This window comes from Cricetulus griseus, chromosome 3 (genome assembly GCF_003668045.3).
Source record: "Cricetulus griseus strain 17A/GY chromosome 3, alternate assembly CriGri-PICRH-1.0, whole genome shotgun sequence".
In the NCBI taxonomy this organism is placed as follows: Eukaryota; Metazoa; Chordata; class Mammalia; order Rodentia; family Cricetidae; genus Cricetulus; species Cricetulus griseus.
Genome location: NC_048596.1, coordinates 134598640 through 134613607, shown reverse-complemented (window position 1 = coordinate 134613607; position 14968 = coordinate 134598640). Strand labels below are relative to the sequence as shown.

General features: G+C 37.1%; 1 protein-coding gene across 2 annotated transcripts in view; it reads right to left on the bottom strand.

Annotated features, from left to right (window-relative positions):
• Positions 1 to 14968, bottom strand: part of LOC100772282 (zinc finger protein 120) — a 42811-nt gene that overhangs the window by 8186 nt on the left and 19657 nt on the right. The window contains exons 2-4 of one of the 2 annotated variants that reach the window (XM_027408062.2): positions 4648 to 4774; positions 4366 to 4426; positions 691 to 3296 (exon numbers count right to left, since the gene is read on the bottom strand). In XM_027408062.2, coding sequence (XP_027263863.1) covers positions 2696 to 3296; positions 4366 to 4426; positions 4648 to 4774 — 789 coding nt within the window. In that variant the 3' untranslated portion in view covers positions 691 to 2695. Of the gene's footprint in view, positions 1 to 690; positions 3297 to 4365; positions 4427 to 4647; positions 4775 to 14968 lie in introns of those variants that run through there. The other variant, XM_027408063.2, reaches the window with a different exon arrangement.

The following is a 14968-nucleotide window of genomic DNA, read 5'->3' as shown; positions in this document are numbered from 1 at the left end:
ATCACACTTATTGCTTCTAATGACATATTCATGTAGATGAATTTAAGGCTCACCACTTAGAACACTGGCTGCTCATCCACTGGGACTGGCTTCGTTTCCCATAACAAACATCTCAACCAGATAAAAGAAAACCGTTTTTTGAATACACACATGAGTTATTTAATGTTTCTTATATTGTCTTCTATTAAGCAGTTTAGCATTAATATTACTAAATTATATTGAGGAAACAACACATACAGGGTGTATATCATCTACACTTGGACTGGTACTCAGGAGGCAGACACACGAGGATCATGACTTCAAATGTATCCATCATCATTACTGATATGTATGTCAGGCTTTATAATAAACAAGAAAATCTGAAGGGTATTATTTATGAAAATATGAAAAAGAAAACCAGGTCAGCTGTGTGGTGGTGGTACAGCACTTTAATCACAGCACTTGGCAGGCAAAGGCATATCTCTGTGAGTTCAAGACCAGCCTAGTCTGCAAGAACTAGTTCCAGGCCAGCCTCCAAAGCCACAGAGAAACCCTGTCTCGAAAATCCCCAAAAGAATAAAATAAAAAACAAACAATGTACCACTTAGATGATGGGAGTCACATTCTATACAGTACATCAGAAAAAATACCTATCACTAACTAAAAGTACAAAATGAACAAAGCCACAAAAGGAATATAAGAACAACAAAATAAATATCACTAAATGGATTTATTTCACATATAAAGAACACGTTGGTATGTATCTCAAATGTTTCAAAAGAGAAACCACAATGCAATGATCTCCAACATCAGTTCCTACTCTCTGCTGCAGCTTAAGGATGTTAATTCTTAGACCACTGCTTTAGCTGCCATGCCACTTTCACGATAATCCTAAATCCCACTGGAACCAAGATGTTAAAGTCTTTTACATAGATATTATAATGAAAACAGAAGAGAAAATAATATAAATCCATAATGTTTTACACATGAATGATTTCATACACTAAGCATAAATCTTCTTTTTCAGTTTTTATTTAAAACAGAAACAAGATTGTTTTACATGACAATCCCGGTTCCCTTCTTCCTCCCATCCTCCCCTACAACGACCACCCCCAACTAAAACCCTACCTATCACATATCCTTTCTTCTATTCTTCCCCTGACTCAACCTTTCTACTAAGCATAAATCTTAAAGGGTTTCATCATCATTTAAAATCTTCATGCAAGTGTTACAGCTATGGAGGGAAAGGTATCTCAACTGTCAGAAGTCAGGCTATACCTACAGCTGTTAAGGGAAGATGTCCTGGATGCCTGCAGCTCTGAAGAGAAAGGTATCATAACTGTTGGGAAGTCATGTTATTCCTTTTGGAGGGAATGTATCCTAGATGCCAGGGCTCTGAAGAAAAATCTACCCTGAGTGTCCAATATCAGTCTACACATGCTGTTGTAAAGGGAAGGTATCCTGGAAACCCACAGCTGTGGGTTTCTGACTGTCAGTAAGTCAGGCTGTAGTAGCACTTTTGTTTCTCTCAGAGAGAGACCATTACAACTAAGCTTTGTTCCACTCTGCTAAGAGAGTTTACAAGCAGAAGTGTCCATTGCTTCTCATCCTTTCTCCACTAGGGGGTTTCCAAGCAATGAAACTTATCCATTTATTCTTAGCTCCAGACCACATTGTCACTTCTCAGCTTCATTCACCTATGGGGAAACTGGTCCAGAAATGTAGCAGTTTGTTACAATTAGAGTGAAAAGATTTTTCTTTTGCTCAGCTCTTCTAAGAGAATCTCCAAGCAGGGGTGTATGTTGCTTCTTTTCTCCATTCTACTGGGGAGTTTTTTATCCACTCTGGCAAAAGATTTTCAGTGAGACTCATTGAACAGATTTATTTGGGAGGGACGAATCCAGGAAAGTGGTGGCTACTACCAGTGTGGAAAATACCAGATACACACTGAACAAACACAGGATTTACATATGTCTTCTTAGGGGCATAGGTTTTTCACAGAGAATATTTTTCTGCATGTTAATTCATAAAATTTCAATCCATGAGATTTAAAATCCTTTGAGATTGGCTGGATTCCTGTTTGGGGACTGGTTGGTTTCGAATTCAGGTATCGGTTGGATTTTTCCTCAGTTGTTCAGGGATAGAATTTGTTTCTTTGTCTTTGGCTTCAGGGCCTAAGTGTGCTTCTTTCACTGACCCTTTTTAACTATTTGGCTATTATTTCACGGTGTGTTACTTTGGCTCCAGTTTCAAGGTCAAAGTGTGTTTCTTTCACTGGCTCTGGTTTTGGGATCAGAGTTGTTTCTTTGGCTGTCCCATTTACACTACACATATGGCTTCATAAATTTATAAATTCACTTTTCCATGAATTTGCTGGAGCAACAATATAAAAATGGACATCATAATGCTTACAGAGACTGTTGACACTGTCGATTTTCTTCTACAAAATAAATACTGTTGTGTTACTGATTGGAAGTATGATGGCTAAAGATGCCACCAAATACTTGATAATGAGAAGGCCTCATTATCTTTTTCAGGTACTTAAAAGTGACTAACATGCAAAGGCATTAAGATTGATTGCCCACAAAGCTTTATTCCTATATAAAGTGCAAAATTGAACCAAACTGACTACATTTATAGTTTCAGTGAAGAATGATTTTTTGTAATGATTTCAAAGACTCCTTATAAACGCAAAAGCTTTACTATACTGATTACCTTAATGTGGTTTGTCTCCAGTATGTGTTCTTTTATGTATTTGAAGATTACTTTGACATGCAAAGGCCTTTCCACACTGACTGCATTCATAGGGTTTCTCTCCAGTATGTGTTTTTTTGTGCGTTTGAAGATTACAATGTTGAGCAAAGGCTTTACCACACTGGTTACATTCATAGGGTTTCTCTCCAGTATGTGTTCTTTTGTGCGTTTGAAGATTAGAATGTTGAGCAAAGGCTTTACCACACTGATTACATTCATAGGGTTTTTCTCCAGTATGTGTTCTTTTATGTCTTTGAAGATGACCGTGCTGAGCAAAGGCTTTACCACACTGATTACATTCATAGGGTTTCTCCCCAGTATGTGTTCTTTCATGCATTAGAAAATGACTATGATATGCAAAGGCTTTACCACACTGATTACATTCATAGGGTTTCTCTCCTGTATGTATTCTTTTATGCCTTTGATGATGACTGTTATATGTAAAGGCTTTAACACATTGGGAATATACAGAAGGCTTTTCTCCAGTTTGCCTTCTTTCATGCCTCCAAGGAAAATTGTCAGTGAATGCTTTACCATACTCAATACAATGTTGAATCTTGTATCTGTATAAATTAAAATTACAATTTGTTTCAATTCTGAAGAGGAATAAGATCTTACAGTTTTACTACCATGTTTACACTCATGTTTTACCCTTCTTTAAAGGTTGTTTTACATCTTCTAAGATACCAGTGAAGGTATAATCCTTTATTACATGGTTCTCATTTTCAGAACATTTTCCCACAGGATATTTTTCACATATTGAAAAGAACTGGGAAAATTCATAACTTTATCACTCTTACTGTAATTTTAAATTTTCCTACAATTTGAGGCATACTACATTTACTAACTGAACTAGAACAAACAGAAGAATTTACACTGTCCTAGACTCATAGGGCTTTTCTGCAGAGTGAGCTTGTTGGTGTATTATCAATGAAGCTAGAGAACAAATTACTTGTACACTTGAATCAAATTCAATAACTATGCTCCAAATGGTAACTACTATATGTCTTTTAAATATTCTGTGAGAGAGGAATATTATGTCTTCCATATTCCTTTGCTTACATGGCTTGTATCCTGACTAATATATGATACAACTAGTAAAGGAAAGATTACATAGAAGTGACTTCCACATCTAATTCAGTTTGACTTTCTGTTCCTTATAGGCATGTGCTAGAGAGATTATGGTTTCTCTTGACTCTTGACAATGATTGCCCCTGTCACTAAACTTAGAAAAGTAACAGCAAGTACTTGAGTAAAACCAGCTTTTCTAAGGAGTATTTGCTTAATGGAAAGTTTGGAAATATGTGTATCACCTCAACTATGTGTATACCTTTAGTAATATAGGTAGTATGAAATAAAGGAATTTACAGTTCTAGAGCACAGCTCTCATGGTGCGATGATTCAAGTAGTAATATCTCTCAAGGCATTGTTTCCTTGCCTTATTTCTTAAAATAATGCCTTGAAAATGCAGTTCACTTACCTGAAATTGAGGAATATGGTTTTGTAATAATTTAATAATTATCAATACACTTTAAGATGTGCTTCTTTACACTGGTGGTTGTGTTTGAAACTTCCAGGACACATTACAATTTCTTCAAGGCACATTTCTATCAGCTCATACATAAAAATTACCTTTCATATCTTTTAGAACTTGGACAGTTTTCTTCAATAGTATGGTCTTCCCAACTGAATCCTAAAATGTAGTACCAGAAAATGTATATTACATTTATTATATTATGTATATATTATTGAAAAATGTGTCAAATTTAAGTTACTATCTTCAGTGAACCTTAGATCTTTGATTGATCTATTTACCACATTCTTTTTCTCTCTCAGTCAAATTAAAAAAGAGCATCAATAACCAAGGAACAGTTGTCCTATTATTTTAAAATATGAAGGAAAATATACTCTTACCTATATCATTGAGGTTCTTGTAGGTCTCCAGCATCACATCTTTGTAGAGATTCTTCTGAGAAGTATCCAGCAAAGTCCACTCTTCCCAAGTGAAGTCTATATGCACATCATGATATGTCATGACATTCTAAAATATAACATAAATATGTGCAACTGAAAGCATGATACAATATTGTAAATGTATATTTCTGTAGAACATTATGATGTGCTACTTATACGCTATGGAAAATTTGTTTAATGATGTGAATATGTGTTGCTTTTGTTTATGCTACATTAGTTTAACTTTGTGAAACTGTGATTCTTGGCCTGTCTACAACACCTGATGCTCTGATAAAGAGGTGATTATCCAATAGTGAGGCAGGAGGAAGGATAGGCTGTAGTAGCAGGAACAAAATATACATAGAAGGATAAATCTGAAAGAATGGAGGAAGGAGCTAGAGAAGAAAAAGAGGAGAATGCTAGGGGCCAGCTACCCAGCCACACAGCATGTCATGAGGAAGAGGAAAAGTAGAATATACATAAATGGAGAAAGGTAAAAGTCCAGACACAAAAGGTAGATGGGATCATTTAAGCTAAGAAAAATTGGCTAGAAATAAGCCAAGCAAAGGTCAGATATTTATAAGTAATAACATTAGTCTGTGTATCAATTTGTGATCTGGGCAGTGCCCTCCCCAAAAGGTAAAAAACTAAAGAATTAAGGAGGAAAACATTAAGCAACACTTTGGTCCCCAACATGGGACCATATTTCCATGTAAGGCCTGAGAAAGCTGAAAAAATTTAATCTTCTTAATGAGGTTTTGCCTACTAGTGAGTGCTTGAACAGCTACTTCACTAATTAGTAATGATAACCTCAGTTACAATGACTGCCACAGCACAATCATGGGAATACTAGAGCTCTAGGAAGACTATACACAGTTCTAGGTGATCTACCTCTAACTGGGCTATGAGTTTTTGGCTATGCTCACATGAACTCAGAAGCAGGCACTGCCAGATGGGAGAACATGCAGAAGATCCAGTTGTAGCTTAGCAGTCTAAACTTTGCTTTGGACAAAAAAGGCTAAAAGATATACCCTAAAATAGGTCCAGATGTAAATGGAATTAAAGGACGGACTGTTGAAATAAAGGAGTCTATATACTGAATGCCTTAACTTTAAAAAAGTCAAAAATATTTCTCAAATGAGACTTATAAATCCTTTGGAGGATTGGGTTTGCTTTTGTTTCCACAGGAAATAAGATTTGTTCCAGGTTAATATAGATATGGTTTGAGCAAGGGAGACCTCTGGAACTTGACAGGCCATATATATCAATTAAAGCTACTGATGGTCTTCACAGGACTTGACCATAATCTCAAATTTTCTCAAGGACCCCTTAAGGATGCTTTCATCCACAGAGAGCAGGAAGCGTCTACAGAACATGACTCCCACATTCTCAACTGTTGGGGAGTGTGAGGCTTTTGATTATTTAGTGGGTCATGGATATTTGTTATATTTAGGGAAATATAGTAATGATAAGATAAAAGGGTGATTATTGAATATAATATAACTTAAAACAATTATTCATCTAAAATATTTGGTATATTAATAGAAATTTAAGTTAATTTCTGTTACAACATACTGTATATATGTTTCTAATCTTCCTTAAAGAGTTTTTGTATGTTGATACAAATTTAAGTTATTTTGTTTTTTATTTAAAATCTTTAATTAGTACTCATATTTACATAACAATCCCCCACATTCCCTCGCCCTACCATCCTCCCATGTTCCCCATCAACCCCCCAGGCCATCCCCCCCCACTATATACAGATAAATGCGCTGAAAAAAGTCAGAGAAACATTACCCTTTACAATAGCAAGTAACAAGTTATTTTGTTAAATCATATTGTATTTGTTTCCACTCATGTCTTTTTTGAGAATGTCAAAATGAACTCCAAAGTTTATTTTTAGCTATTTCAGCCATAAAGATAATAGGGGGTATTGCTGAGGAAAATTTATATTCCATCCTGAAATGCTACTAAGTAATGATTTCTAAGTTTCCTGTTTTTCAAACTATAATGACCTTAACAATAATGGCTAAAGTATTACTTGTGACCCTGGATAGGTGAACTTGAGAGTCTTGGTGTTGTGTTCCTACTGCAGGAGAATATTAATGGTGGTGGCCATCCCATGCTAGCCATTGGATGCTTCTACAGTTTTCAACAGAAAAACTTTGATATGTGTATCTCCATCACTCACTGAAAATTTCAACTTCACAAGCTCTCTCGGATTTACTGTATATGAACTGAAATTGTTCCATGGCATTGTCTTGAAGATTTTGCCTGCTATGTTAACATATTTGTATGTTAATTATAGATCCACTACCCTCTTCAAAGGCAGCAGATTTGGAAAGTCAACCCTGAATTTTGAATAGGATGTGTCTGTTCATTTTTATTATTATTGATAACATTGTTTATAGAGGGTGTATATAAATAATGTTCATAAATAAAATTACATGGTTTATATGTTTTCCTGAAGTTAGACACTGCATTAAAAATCACCCACACAATTGCTGTTCATAAAAAGTTTAAGTAATTCCACCCCTAATTTTTAATTTTTAACCATGTAACCATCTATTTATTTATTTGTATGTATGAATGCCCAGCATCTTATTTCTTCCGTGTGTGTGTGTGTGTGTGTGTGTGTGTGTGTGTGTGTGTGTGTGTGTGTGTGTGTATCAGATGACAGACCTCAGGAGTCAATTTGCTCTTTCCCCCAACATAGGTCCTACAGACTCAAACTCAGGTAGGAAGACTTGAGAGCATGAACGTTCATCCACTCAGCCATTCTGACACACTTTTCAATATTAGTAGCTAAAAGGGTTAAATTTGACAGATTAAAAGTAATAGATCACAGCACTGGTTCTCAAACCATGGATTGAGACTCTTTTGGCAAAACTGTCTCCAAAAATATTTGCGTTACAACTCATAGCAATGCCAAAATTACAGTAATTAAGTAGCAATAAAAATAATTTTATGGTTAGGAATCACCACAATATGAAGGTTTACAACTATCGCTGTAGGAAAATTGCCCATCAATTTTCCTTACTTCCCATTGTTAAACCCAAACCCTTTCAGTTTGATCCCTCTTTTACTCATATATAGTTTTGCATTTTCCAATTTATTCCAACTAGTTTTTCTTTGATTTATTTGTTGTTATGCCCCATTTACAAGTATCTAAGTCATAGACACTTGAGTTTCAGCCTTTCCCCTATCAGTCCACACATTTAACGTTTCTGATGATAAACTCTAGTGCCCAGCTTATATTTAATTGCAATATACTCTTCATAATTTAATATAAAATATATCTGCAAGATTTAAATGTATACATGTAATTAATATACCCTTTGTAACTACTTTATCTCATATTAACTTCCCAGCTATATTTTCCCTTTAAGGATGAGGTCAGAGTTTCTGGTTTATAATCTTTATATGTATTTTCAACTTAGGATGTGATATTTAGTGATTATCTTTACTGTTTTTTAACTTTTAAGATCTCAGTGTGAGCACAGCTGATGTAGTGTGGAAGGATTAGATAGAACCTATAGTCAGATAGGTGATCATGGGAGTTGAGGAAGAAATGCCGAAGGTAAACTACATCTTCAGTCCTCTGGTCCTGGTGACCTTAAGGGTTCTACATTCTGATGAGCATCTTTGTTTTTTGTTTGCTAATTTTTTAATTTAAATTAGAAACAATCTTATTTTATATAGCATTCCCAGTTCAGTATCGCTCCCATTCACCCATGCCCCATATCAATCTCCATCCCATCCTTCTTCTGCTCTAGAGAAAGGGTCAGGCCTTTCATGGGAGATCATCAATGTCTGTCATATCAATTGGGGCAGGGCCTAGGCCCTCCCTCATGTGTCTAGGTTGAGAGAGTAACTCTCTATGGGGAAATGGGCTCCCAATGTCCATTCGTACAATAGAGATAAATACGTTCCACTTCCAGAGGATCCGTAGGCTATCCATGTCTCCTGACACCCACATTCAGGGGACCTAATTCTGTCCTATGCTGGTTTCCCAGCTATCAGTCTGGGGTCCCTGAGTTCCCTCTTATTCAGGTCAGCTGTTTCTGTGGGTTTTACTAGCCCCATCTTGACCACTTTGTTCATCACCCCTCCCTCTCTACAACTGGGATCCAGGAATTTGGCTCATTGATTATGTGTGAGTCTCTGCTTCTGCTTCCATCAGCTACTGGATAGAGTATCTAGGATGGCATACGAGGTAGGCATCAATCTCATCATAGAGGAAGGGCATTTAAGGTAGCCTCTTCAGTATTGCTTAGAAACTAAGTTGGGGTTATACTTGTGTATCTCTGGACATTTCCCTAGTGCCAGATTTCTCTTTGAACTATACTGGCTCCCTCTATTATGGTATCTCTTTTCTTGCTCTCCTCTAATTCTCCCCCTGACTAGATCTTCCTGCTCCATCATTTCTTCCTACCCCTCCTTTTCTCCCTTTCTCTTTCTCCCAGCCCCTCTCCCCTTTCCCATGCTTCCAATTTGCTCAGATCTTGTCCCTTTCCCTTACTCCTGGGGACCATGTATATCTCTCTTTGGGTCCTCCTTGCTTCCTAGCTTCTTTGGAAGTATGGGTTGTAGGCTGTAATCCTTTGCTCTATATCTAATATCCATATATGAGTAAGTACATACCATGTTTGTTTTTGTGAATAGGTTACCTCACTCAGGATGCTTTATTCTAGTTCCATCAATTTGCCTGTGAATTTCAAGATACCATTGTGTTGTTTTTTTCATTGAGTACTACTCCATTGTGTAAATGTACCACATTTTCTCCATCCATTTTTCAGTCAGGGGCATCTAGGTTGCTTCCATGTTCTGGCTATTACAAATAAGGTTGTTATGAACATGGTTGAACAGATGCCCTATTGTATGAATGTGTATCTTTTAGGTATATGCTTAAGAGTGGAATTGCTGGATTTTGTGGATTGCCATTTTCCTGAGGAACCACCATACTGATTTCCAAAGTGGCTGTGAGAGTTTGCACTCCCACCAGCAGTGGAGGAATGTTCCCCTTTCTCCACATCCTCTCCAGCATAAACTGTCATTGGTGCTTTTATTTTAGCCATTCTGACAGGGTCACCTTTGAGCAGTCCCCAGGCCAGGAGATTACAGGAAGCTCCACTCCTGTTTATGGTATTTTACTTATGCAGTTCATTTAAAATATAAGGTAAAATGCTATATTTTGAAAGCCATTATTATGAACTTTTTAGGTTAATTAAGAAACACAGGTCAGTAAGTAGTCATCTATATAAATCAACCTTGTAAAGGTTAGGTATGTTTCAAGATTCTATAGAGGCATATTTTAGATAGATAAATGGTTTTCAAACATTTCAAAGGTCTACAGAACATGGCATTAAAATGTTTTGTTAACTTTGACCTTTTCCTGACAATGAGACACATCTGCTCTTGGCAGTACCAATTTACATCAGGGATGACAATCATTGAAAAAAAAAAAAGAACTTATTGAGTTTGCTTTCCTAGTTTAGCTACTTGGCTTTGACTGCTGACAATTTGTTGTGGATATTGGACTGCATGCCACTTACAAAGTCTGTTGAGCTTTGGAAAAGCAAGGTAGTACATTCCTTCAAAATAATTGTTTCACAGAAGAATCCTGACAGATTATGCAGGATACAGAGAAAAGCAACCAATAAAATTTGACAAGACAAGGCAGCACAGTCTTTTAACTTTCCTGCTTTATTGATATATATGCCAGATACAGTAGACCTGTAGACTGAAGATGGATGTCCAATGTTGCAGAAAAAGTTTGGTTGACTGTCCAGACATCTCTGTCATTTGTAAAGTCTGGGAAGTTGCCTGCAATGCATGTCCTGTTTATTTTGTTAGTAATAATTCCTTCTGTGGTCTTGGATGGAAGAGAAGACTAGATAGCTATATCTGCAATTATTTTCTTTAATTTTTGAATAAAGGTAGTTATGAAACTTTGGGTTCACTATGGTAAGTTAGGTAATAGAGTATTTTCTCTGAATTTACAAAAGGCAAATTAATTCCTTCTTTTCTTTTTTCTTTCTTTTCTTCGGTTTTTCAAGATGAGGTTTCTCTGTGTAGCTTTGGAGCCTATCCTGGCACTCACTCTGTAAACCAGGCTTTTCCTGAAACTCACAGAGATCAGTCTGCCTCTGTCTTCCAAGTTCTGGGATTAAAGGTGTGAACCACCAACGCCCAGCACCAATGAATTCTTACTTGGTAAATTTTTATGTTGTATATACTTTTAGTATATTAAAATTGAAACATTTATTTTGATTTGGATGAAAATGGGGAACGTAGAATATTATGTTAAGGTGTGTTACTTTTGTTTATGCTATGGAACATTTATTTAATGATGTGAAGATGTGTTGCTTTTGTTTATGCTGCATTTTTTTAGTGAAGCTGTGATTCTTTGCTTGACTAAAACACCTGATGGTTTAATAAAGAACTGAACATCCAAACTTGGAAGGAAAGGACAGGCAATGTTGTCAGAAAGGGAGAAAAAGGGGGAGGAGAAATCTGAGAAGATAAAAGGAAGGAGCAAGAAAAGGAGAGGACATCAGCAGGTAGCCACTCAGATATACTAAAAGTCATAGATTAAGAAGTAATAAAGGTATACAGAATAGAGAAAGATAAAATCCCAGATGCAAAGGTAAACAGGATAATTTAAGAAATGCTGGCTAGAAACAAGTCAAGATAAGGCCATGCATTTATAAGAATAAACCATTGTGTGTACAATTTATTTGAAAACTAGCTGGAAGGTCATCAAAAGAGCAAAGAAAACAACACCACAACCACCACCACCATGACAGCCTCAATCCTCAGTTTCCTGCAATAAACTCACAGTCTCTTCACTGGGTTTCTGACTCTGCCAAACATAGACGTCTGCAACTATGCTAAACCGTAAGCATCGATTAAGAACCCAGGTCCTTAAATTTTGATTCTTTCTTGTTTTCATGACCAACACATAATGAGTGATCCTGTAAAGTTTGACTTCTTAATGGGAATGGATACTAACAGGCTTGGACCACAAGTGTAGCAGGTTTGTATGAAGTTGTTCCTGGGACTAGGAATCACTTTGCTTACTTCTTCCTTAATTAGAAGATGAGGCAGACTGTTGTCTTGCCCTTGGGGAACCTTGACATGCTCCTAGTACATAGCAATAGCCTACTCTATAATGACAATTAACTCCTTGAAAATTTCTGCCTGAGGAGGGGTGAGGAGGACATGAGGGAGCAAAAAGAATGAATGGGGGAAGAATAGAAGAAAACAAGAAAGGAGATACCATAATAGATGGAGACATTTTAGGTTAACAGAGAAATCAGGCACTAGGAAAAGGTCTGGAGATCTACAAAGATAACACCAACTGACAATCTAAGCAACAGAGGAGAGGCTACCTTAAATGCCCTCCCCTGATAATGAGATTGATTACTTATATGCCATCCTATAGCCTTCATCCAGCAGCTGGTGGAAGTAGAAGCAGACATCCACAACTCATCACTTAAGTGAACTGAAATCCAGTTGTAGAGAAGAATGAATGATGGACAAAGTGGTCCAGATCAGGCTGGTGAAACCCACAGAAATAGCTGACCTGAACAACGGGGAGCTCTTGGTCCCAAGACTGATAGCTAGGATACCAGCATGGGACTGATCCAGACCCCAGGAAGGTTTGTTTCAATGAGGAGACCTTGGAAATCTACGGGACCTTCTGTAGCAGTTCAGTACTTATCCCTAGCATAGGTGTGGACTTCGGGAGCCCATTCCACATAGAGGGATACTCCCTGAGCCAAGACACATGGGGTGGGCCTAGGCCCTATCCCAAAGGATATGACAGACTCTGATGACCCCCTATGGAAGGCCTCACCCTCCCTGGGGAGAAGAAAGGATGTGATAGATAGGGTTTTATTGGGGGGTGGTAGTGGAGGAGGGGAGGGAGTGGGAACTGAGATTGACATGTAAAACAATCTTGTTTCTAATTCAAAAAAAAAGAGAAAAGAAGAGAAAATTTCTGCCTATTTCAGCACTTGACTCCCATCTGAAACTCTCCCATTTGTTTTGTTCACTATAGACCTGACTTACTGTATGAATCATCAATAATAATCATCTAACATATTAAATATTCCATTTAAGAAATGAACCCATTATCTTTTTAATTCTGCCTTAGTAAATTTCCAGGGCAAAAGCAGAATAAGAAATATTTTAGAGCTAAAGCATCACACAAATGACCTCTTGCTTAATTTTTTATGGAGTCTATTTCTGACTGAAACCCTATAATCTTAGTCTCCACATTCTGCCATTACTCTTATATTTCCCATCTTCCTGGCCCTACAGGAATGGCCAATTAACTTCTGTGTACAATGTTCAATGATTTTGCCACCTAAAGTCTTGATATCTTCCATATTCTTCCAAAAGACAACATTCCCAGCTTCTACTTGGCAACAAAAATCACTTTTGGTATTCCATTATTTGTAAGTTGCATTCATGTTGCTGTGATTAAACCCTCCAAACAAAGCATCTCAGGCAATGAATGTGTTTATTTGGCTCATTGTGTCAGATAACTCTCCATCATTTTGGGAGCCTAGGAATAGAAACTTGGGCAAAAATTGAAGGCATATGCCATGGACAAAGTTTCCTCACTTTCCCTCTTGCCTAGTCACTCTCTCATGCTCAGATAGCTCTCTTTGCCAAGCCCATTTTCTTAGGGATATTGCCATCCTCTGTGGAGGAGCCTTTCTGCATCAATCAGCACAATCTTGCACAGACATAGCAGTTTCTGACTGTTATGAATGAAGTCACTACAAACATAGTTGAGAAAGCGTCTTTGTGGTAGGAGCATCTTTTGAGCATATGCCCCAAAGTGATGTATCTGGGTGTTTATGCTAGATTCACTCCAAATATTCTGAGGATTGCTTATTGCCTTCCACAGTGGCTGTACAAGTTTGCACTTACAACAATGGATCCCCTTGCTTCATGTCCTTGCCAGCATTAGCTGTCATTTGTGTTATTTATTTCAATCACTCTGACAGCTGTACAATACCTCAAAGTAGTTTCCTTATGCATTTCACTGATGGCTAAGGATGGTGAACATTTCTTCAAGTGTTTCTCAGCCTTTTAAGATTCCTCTACTGTGCATTCTATTTAGAGATGCATTCCATTATAATCTGAATTATTTGTTTTGTTGTTGTCTACTTTCTTGAGTTCTTTATTATCCTGAGTGAGACAAACCAGAAGCATATGGACCAACATGGTAAGCTCGCTTATAAGTGGATACTAGCAGTTAAGTAAAATACAATCCCGGTGATCACAGTTAATCACAGGAAAATCTATAGATGCACAGAGGCTAAGTAAGAAGAACAGCTCTAGGGGAGTGTGGTGATATCTTCCTTGTACGAATAGAGCTTGTCTGAAGGACAAAGGATGGAGCTTGCCAATAGTTAACTGTAGAAGTCTAGAAGTGTGTACAGACAGGAAATGGGATAGCTGGCATAAACAGGAAGTGTAATGGCTGCACAGAGATAGGAAATTAGATGGCTAGGCAGAGAGGAGATATAAACAGAAAGAAACAGGAACTTGCTCTTTTTCACTGGGAAACTATTGAGATAAAGGTGGCTTTGGATTGCTCCTCACTGATCGATCAGCATTTTCTGATATATCTGACTCCAGGTTTTTATTATTTAGACCAAATAAAAGCTCCATCTACAAGGAGATACATGGATCTCTCTGGGAACATAAAATTGAGATTTGGTGGGTGCATTGGAGCAGGTAGGGATGTGAACAGAAAAGACCAGGTGTAGGAATATTGATGGGGATTGCTTTGAATCCATAGATTAATTTGGCAAGATTGCCATTTGTACTTTGTTGATTCTACCTATCCAAGAGCATGGAAGATCTTTCCATTTTCTGGTATATTCTTTAATTTCTTTTTTTTAAAGACTCAAAGTTCTTACTGTACAGGTCTTTCACTTTTTTGGTTAGTGTTTCTCCAGATATTTTATGTTGCTTGTGGAGATTGTGAAGGGTAATGTTTCTCTGATTTCTTTATAATTGGATTTATCATGTGTATTAAGTAGGGCTACTGATTTTTTTAGTTGATTTTATATCCTGCTACTTTGCTGAAGGTGTTTATCAGCTGTAGGACTTCCCTGGTAGAGTTTTTTGGGTTCATTTATGTAGACTATCATATCATCTGCAAATACTGAGAGTTTGATTTCTTACCTTACAATTTGTATCCCTTTGATCTCCTTTTCTTGTCTTATTTCGCTAAGTAGAATTTCAAGTACAGTAT